Consider the following 7,892-nt stretch of genomic DNA (forward strand, 5'->3'; position numbering starts at 1 on the left):
ATTACTATGAATTTTTTTTTTTTTTTGGTTGTTGTTGTCAGTTGTTGTTTTCTTTGCCTTTTTGGTTTCGGTTCGTTTTGGTTTCTTGTTCTGTTCCTGCTCTCTCTGTGTTTCTGACGACACCACTTGTTTCCGCTCTGCTACCAGGAATTATCCCGAAAAGTTAACATGTCAGCCACGGCTTCACCTTCTGTGCTCTGCGGACACTTGTTGACGGAAGGCAACCGATGTAGACTGTCCAAGGACCAGTCCTGTTTGAGGTTCCCAGCCTCCCCTCTCCCTTCAGGAAGTGGGTTTCTCCCCCACTTCTCCCCAAACACCTCCCCAGTGCACGCCTTTTTTTTCCTTCCCCCCCCCCTTTTTTTTTTTTTCCTTCTTTTCCCCTCCCCCCCTTTTTTTCTTCTTTTTTTTTTTTTCTTTTTCCTTTTTTTCCTTCTTTTTTTTTCCTTCTTTTTTTTTTGTTTTTCTTTTTGGTGCTCCACAAGAGAGATCTGCTCAGTCGTGGCACTGCAGAGTCCGGGCTGAAAGGAGTTTTGCAAATTGTCGGGAGTGAAAAAAAAAAAACAAAAAAAACCCCCCAAACCACAAACGAAAAAAAAAAAAAACCCAAAAGAAAGCGAACAAAAAAAAACACTTTTACCCTTTCAGCAGCTTTCTGTCCGCGCAGGTGACCTCAGCCCGCAGCGGGGAGGGTGCGGGGCAAGGAGCTGGGTGTAGCAGTGCTTCCATGAATCCAGAGCACGTTCTCATCAGAAACCAGCCAGGAGCAACTCAAAACTTAAGCGTTGAACCAAGACAATATTGGGGAGCTTCACCACGGGATTTTTCTTAACCTTCTTTTTCTCTCCACCGCCTTTTTTGGGTTGGTTTTTGGGTTTTGGAATTTTTCTTTTCTTTTGCCTCCTTTGTTTGTTTTTTTTTTTTTTAATATATATAGATGTGTCTGTGTGTGGATATTGAGCTCTCAATATCCATCCAGCCATACATTTATATACCAAGGAACTGGTTTGATTGGTTGCTTTGGTTTTTTTGGGGTTGTTTTTTTTATTGTATCATTTTGCTCTTCTTTTTTTTTTTTTTTTTTCCTGACCTGCTGGAAGGGGAAAGGAGTAAACGTAGGAGGGAGAAGGGGTTCAAGGAATTAAACACATACAAAACAAAACCATTCAAAACTTAGGGAAAGAAAACAAAAACAAAACAAAAAAGGCAACTTCTGGTAGCAAAGAAGAGGGACAAGACTGCCCAAGGACTGTCTCTCCTGCCACCAGGCAGAGTTGTTGCTGCTGCTGCTGCTGCTGCTGCTGCTCCTCCTCCGACACCTTCCTCCCCACCTGTCAACTCCCCTGCCACTGTGCCACCAACCTCGCTGGGATCTTCTTCGACCAGCTGGGTCCTCCACTACACCCTGCATTTAGAGGCAATTGTTGTGTTGCTAGTGCGGCATCACTATCAGTATTATTATTTCTTTGGGTTGTTTTTTTCTTTTTCAGTTTCATTTGTTGGCTTGGGTGATTTTTATAGTTTTTTTCCTAAGGAAAAACAAAAAACACAACAAAAAGCAACGAACAAAAGGGATAAAAAAAAGGAAAAGAAAAAAGACAACAAAAAAAAAGAAGAAGAAGAGGAGGAAGAAAAGAGACTTCTCTTGGGTTTTATTTCCTCTGTGTGTGTGTGCAAATCACTGGCACTTAGTTCATCAGAGCAAGACAAGGTGGAGTCAGGGCAATGGGAGACCTAATCACGAAGCTACTGTAAACGTTACAAAAGTACTGCAGGCTGTTTCGATAATGGTTTGGGGTTGGGGTTTGGTTTGGCTTTTGTTTTTCCCTTTCCTTTTTTTTTCCTTTTGTTTTTTTAAGGGGAGGAGGGGGAGGTTGGGTGGATGAGGAGCTTTTTTTTTCCCCTTTTTTCTTTTCCTTTTTTCTTTTTTTTCCCTTTCATTTTATTTTCCTTTTTTCTTTTCCTTTTTTTCTTTTCCCTCTCACTTCTCCTTTTTTTTCTTTTTTTTTTGCCTTTTCTTATTTTCTTTTCCTTTTTTCTTTTCCGTTTTTTCTTTTCCTTTTCCCCCCTTTTTTCTTTTTCTTTTTTCCTTTCCTTTTTTCCTTTTTTCTTTTCTTTTTTTTTCTTTTTCCTTTTTCTTTTCCTTTTTTATTTTTCATTTTTTATTTTCCCTTTTTCTTTTTCCTTTTTCTTTTCCTTTTTCTTTTTTTCTTTTCCTTTTTATATTTTTTCTTTTCCTTTTTATATTTTTTCTTTTCCTTTTTTCTTTTTCCTTTTTCTTTTTCCTTTTTTCTGTTTCCTTTTTTTTCCTTTTTTCTTTTTCCTTTTTTTTCTTTTCCTTTTTCTTTTTCTTTTCTTTTCCTTTTTTGCCATTTTTTTTCCTCCGTTTCTTTTTTCTTTTCCTTTTCCCCCCCTTCGTTTCTTTTTTCCCTTCTCTTTGTGTTTCCGTTCTTAGGTTTTGGTTATTTATATATATATATATTTAAAAGAATAAGCTGTTGGATATATCTTCTGTTTAAGAACTGTGTAGAGGCAACCTTGATTCTTATTTATTTCTGGGGAGGAGGGAGGTGGAACAAAAAGGAAAAGGCACAGAAACCCCCTTAAGTGTTCATCTTGTGACTGAAAAAAAAGAAGATTCGCCACCGCTCTGGGGCTTTTTTTCCCCTCTCCTCCTCCTCTGGAGTTCTGTGACCAAGCGTAACTTATTCTGGCCCAAGCTCAAAGGCTTAAACAAACCAAACCAAACGTGGTTTGACGAGTGGAAAACAAAAACGCAGTGAGAAGTATTTCTTGACTGAGCTTTGAAGAATGTAGGCTTAGCATTTAGTGTTCAGCTCTTTTATGACCTTCGATTGCTGCTCGTTGGGTTCCTATGGGTGTGTGTTGTACTGCAAGATTCTTTTCTTTCTTTTTACTTTAATGATAATGTTGGATGAGGTTGGGTTGGGTTGTTTTTTTTTGGTTGTTTTGATTATGTTTTTCTTTTTGTTGTCGTTGTCGTTGTTGTTTTTTTTTTAATTCATTTTATTTCTTCCCCCCTCCCCCACCCCTACCCCCCTTTCTTGGACCGGTTTTACTTGTACATAGGTTTGAAGATTTAAAAAAAAAAAAGGAAAAAAAAAAGAAAAAAAAAACGAAAAAAAAAAGGAGAATTTTTAAAGACACAAATGGGGCAAAGACCTTTGACTTCTGCCCCCTCCCCCATCCCCTTCCCCCACTCCCCCAAACGGGAGGGATTTCTTTTTATTTTCTCGGTTTTGGTTTGGTTTTATTTGGGGGTGTTTTATTTATTTACTTATTTATTTTTCCCTCGTTCTGGAACTTTTTCCTCTCTCGTATTGCTGTGTGCATGTCAGACACCAGGGGGTGATGGCTGGGGAGGGGGGGAGGCAAGGGTGCAGGAGAGGGGGGCAGTTTTAATTGCATGACATTGCTGTAAATTAGTCTCTTTTGCTTTCGTTGTCTTTCCTGCCTCCGCCCTCTCTCTACTTCTCCTCCGAGCTCCCCTCCCATCACCCTCGCCCTTCTTTTCCCTCTTTTCTCTTCCCTTGTGTATAGATTTTGATGCTTCTGTTACATTGTACCTCTACAAAAGGCTGGGATTTCAATACAAAATAATAATAATTTAAAAAAAAGAACAAATAATAATAATAATAAGAATTACCTATATCAGCAAAACTCATGCGGTACAAGCAGGAAGGGGATTACTCACACAAGATATAAGAATAAATGAAAGCAATACCTCTTGTTATCCTTCCTATTTTGTACTTGGAACACACAGACACACACCCACACATGCGCACACACACACCCCCCTATACAGACACAAACTGACGTTATTTAATGGTTTAAAATGGACAAAAAGAAAAAAAAAAATCTGATGTATCCCTTGTTAAATAACTGTGAGCAACTTTAGTTCAAAAAAAAGAACCAATAAATTCATTCAGTAAAGATAACCAGCTGCTGAGTGGCCTCTTTATGTCCGTGGAAACAAAGTTGCCTCGCCGCTGCCCGACGCGGTAAGTACAGCCCCTGCAGGAGCTGCAGCTGGCTGCTGGCACACAGCCTGAGCCGATGGCATCTCGGCATGCAGCAAAAACAGGGCTAGGGAGGTTCTGCTCCCCCCTGCTCTGCCCTAGTAAGGCCACATCTGGAATATTGTGTTCGATTTGGGGCTCCCCAGTTCAAGAGAGATGGGGAGAGAGTGCAACGGAGAGCCACGAGGGTGACTGGGGCACTCGAGCGTCTCCCTTGTGGAGGCAGACTGCAGTCCTGGGGCGGTTTAGTCTGGAGAAGGCTGAGAGGAGATCTGGTCAATGCCTGTCAGTGTTTGAGGGGTGAGTGTCGCAGGTGTTTCTCTGTAGATCACAGGATGTTAGGGGTTGGAAGGGACCCAAAGAGATGGAGTCCAACTGCCCTGTCAGAGCAAGACTGTGCATTCTCGTTCAGGTCACAGAGGAACACATCCAGATAGGCTTTGAAAGGCTCCAGAAAAGGAGGCTCCACAACAGAAGCGTCAAGCGGCTGGGGCCAATCTCTTTTTGGTGGTCTGCAGCAGTAAGACAAGGAGCAGCAGCTACAAACTGGATGATGGAAGGTTTCACCTCAACACAAGGAGAAACTTCTTGACAGTGAGGGTGACAGAGCCCTGGAGCAGGCTGCCCAGAGAGGTTGTGGTCTCCTTCTCTGCAGACTTTCCAAACCCACCTGGATGCATTCTTGTGTAAACTACTCTGGGTGATCCTGCTTTGGCAGGGAAGTTGGACTGGATCTCTGGAGTTCCCTTCCAGCCTCTAATGTTCTGTGATTCTGTGATCAGAGCACCCTCCTGGCTGTGGAGCTCCTCTCATCATCTGGCGGCGCTGGGGTCTGTGCCCAGCGCACTTCACTCTCGCAGCTCAGCCGCTCTGCATCCCAGCCAAGAGCAAGGGCAGCTCAGCCTTGCTTTTCCACACTAGAGAGCCCTAGATCTGATCGGGATGGAAACCAAACTCACTGCTGCTTGTGTTCATTCTCACCTCTAACCTGAGCTTCTCACGTTGCTTCCAGATTTAGCATAGGAAGGATTTCTTCATCTTGCCTGCCTGAAACAGTTCATACATTTGAAAAGCCTCATCAGGTATGTCCCTGGTTTGCATGGGGTTCGGTGAGTTGGTTTGAGTGGCTGCTGGCTTGGCAGGCAGCTCCCGGGTGTTCCCCTGTGTGTGCCATGTGTAACTTCTGCCAGGTTACCGTGAGGGGCTGGCAGGTTGCCTCCTGGGCACAGAGGTCTGGCTGGTGTGTGCCCAAGAGAATCTCAGACCAGTGTGGGAGCTTCCTCACGTGGCTGGGATGAAGGTGTCAGGCACAAGCCCGTGACAGGGCTGTGGCACCATCCCTGTGGGTACTGGGGCCCTGGCTGCCTGCAGCAGTGTCCCTTCTCTGACAAGATTAATAGGAGCCCGTGTGTGCCCAGCTGGGCAAGATGCCAACAGCATCCTGGCCTGGATCAGCAACAGTGTGACCAGCAGGACCAATGCAGGGATTATCTCCCTGTACTCAGCACTGGTGAGGACACTCCTTGAGTTCTGGGTTCAGTTTGGGGCCCCTCGTTCCAAGGAGGACATTGAAGTGCTGGAGCAGGTCCAGAGAAGGGCAACAAAGCTGGTGAAGGGTCTAGAGTATGTCTTGTGAAGAGTGGCTGAGTGGGGTTGTTCAGGCTGAAGGAGGCTAAGGGGAGACCTTCTGGCTCTCTACAACTCCCTGGAAGGAGGTTGGAGCCAGTGGAGATTCTTCTCCCTATTAATAAGCAACAGGACAAGGGCAAATGGCCTCAAGTTGGGCTAGAGGAGGTTTAGGTTGGCAATGTGGAACAGTTTCTTCCCCAAAAGAATTGTCAAGCCGTGGACCTGGCTGCCCAGGGCAGTGGTGGAGTCTCCATCCTTGGGGGGACTGAAAAGCTGTGTCGATGTGGTGCTGTGAGCCATGTTTTAGTGGTGCCCTGGCAGTGCTGAGTTAAAGGTTGGACTGAGTGGTCTTAAAGGTCTCCTCCAACCAAAATGATTCTGTGACTCAGCCCCTCAGAGAAGGGCAGGAAGGGAGGAGGAGGAGGAGGAGGAGGGAGCCTCTGATGCCTTCGGGGGCTTTCACAGGGGGCAGGTAGTGAGGCTCTGTCTGGAAGGTTCCGAGGCGCGGGTCGGGCTGCAGGGCAGGGCAGGGCAGGGCAGTGCGGCTGGGGCGGGGCAGAGCCGGCCCCGGCAGCTGCCGCCCCCGCGGGCACGGCAGGGTCCGCACGAGCGGCACTGGCCACCGGCGGCGGCTGTGGCGCAGCTCAGCTCAGCAGCTGCGTCTGGAAGGTTCTGTGGGGCCGGCCTGGCTGCAGGGGCCGGGCGGTGCGGCCGGGCGGCGCGGTCGGGGCACGGCGCAGTGGCCTTCCACAGCCGTGGCAAAGCAAGAGGAGCAAGGTAAGCAAGAGCTCTGCAGCTGCGTCTGGAAGGTTCTGTGGGGCCGCCCTGGCTGCAGGGGCCGGGCGGTGGGGCTGGGGCCGGGGCCGGGGCCGGGCGGCGCGGTCGGGGCACGGCGGAGTGGCCTTCCACAGCCGTGGCAGAGTAAGCAAGAGGAGCAGGGTAAGCAAGAGCTCAGCAGGTGCATCTGGAAGGTTCTGTGGGGCCGCCCTGGCTGCAGGGGCCGGGCAGCGCGGTCCTCACAGGCCAGCCCCGGCAGCTGCCACCCCCGAGGGCAAGGTGGCCTTCCACAGCCGCGGCAGAGTAAGCAAGAGGAGCAGTGACCACCAGCGGCAGCTGTGGCCCAGCTCAGCAGGTGCATCTGGAAGGTTCTGTGGTGCCAGCCTGGCTGCAAGGTCAGGGCAGAGGCGGTGCGGCCGGGGCCGGGCAGCGCGGTCGGGGCACGGCGGAGTGGCCTTCCCCAGCCCTGGCAGAGTAAGCAAGGGGAGCAGTGACCACCAGCGGCAGCTGTGGCCGAGCTCAGCAGGGTGCAGCTGCAGCCGCTCCCCAGGGGCCTGTTTTGCAGTCAGGGGGCCGCAGCTTCTCCCACTCGGCAGCTTTGTGAGCAGGGAATGTCTGCACCGCGGGGAAAAGGCTCCATTGGGGATGCCAGGAGGACTGCAGCAGCCATCATCTTCCGAGGGTGTCATGGGGGTGTGTGAGACACAGGTCTGTGTGTCTGCCTCTGGATCTCAGGGTGAGAAAGTTTGCACTGCAGATGGCATTGCCCAGGGATCATGGAATCATTTCAGTTGGAAAAGACCTTTGACACCATCAGGTCTAACCACATCTGGTGCTGAACCACGACCCTCAGTACTACCTTTCTGCCTCTTTTAAACACCTCCAGGGATGGGGATTCAAGCACCATTTCGGTGAAGAGGTTCTGGTATCCAACCCAAACCTTCCCTGGTGCACCTTGAGGCTGTCCCTTGTTGCTGGGGAGAGGGGGCTCGTGTTCTGGAGGGGCAGAGGAGTGCAGTCTCCTCAATGTCGTGTCTGTTATTCCTATGAAATGCACTCTTTATCTAGGAAACAGCCAGAGTGTTCTTAAGGCCTTTGAAAGGGATTTAGTGGTCTGCTAAAAACAAGGGGAGGGAGGAGTAGAAGGGTGAGGGGAGTGGGGAGGCTGGCAAAGACCTAAAGATGAGGAGGCTCACAAGTGCTGCAGGGTCTGAGCTCTGGAAACTCAGAGGTGTGGACGAGCTGTGCGTGATTCGCAGCTCAGGAAGTGAAAGGCTATGCTGGGCAGGAGCGTAGTGTAGGGGAGCAGCACTGAGCAGCAGTGTGGCTGCAAGTGTACACTGCTCCTCTGGCTTATTCTCTCTTCCCATGGCTCAGAAACGATTATAAACTGAACATGATCATTTTTATATCTCCTGTAGTATTCACATGTCTCTGCTGACTGCA

At 48.5% G+C, this 7,892-nt stretch overlaps 1 protein-coding gene across 5 annotated transcripts in view; it reads left to right on the forward strand.

The window, feature by feature from the left end:
* The window catches only part of BRSK2 (BR serine/threonine kinase 2), a 392,408-nt gene extending 391,795 nt beyond the window's left edge, over positions 1 to 613 (forward strand). For 4 of the 5 annotated variants that reach the window (XM_064163149.1, XM_064163151.1, XM_064163150.1 and 1 more), the window contains one exon: positions 148 to 613. In XM_064163149.1, the coding sequence (XP_064019219.1) occupies positions 148 to 525 (378 nt within the window). In that variant the 3' untranslated portion in view covers positions 526 to 613. The remainder of the gene's footprint in view (positions 1 to 147) is intronic. The other variant, XM_064163163.1, reaches the window with a different exon arrangement.
* The last annotated feature ends 7,279 nt before the right edge of the window (positions 614 to 7,892 follow it).

The sequence above is a fragment of the Pogoniulus pusillus genome, chromosome 24 (assembly GCF_015220805.1).
Source record: "Pogoniulus pusillus isolate bPogPus1 chromosome 24, bPogPus1.pri, whole genome shotgun sequence".
NCBI lineage: Eukaryota > Metazoa > Chordata > Aves > Piciformes > Lybiidae > Pogoniulus > Pogoniulus pusillus.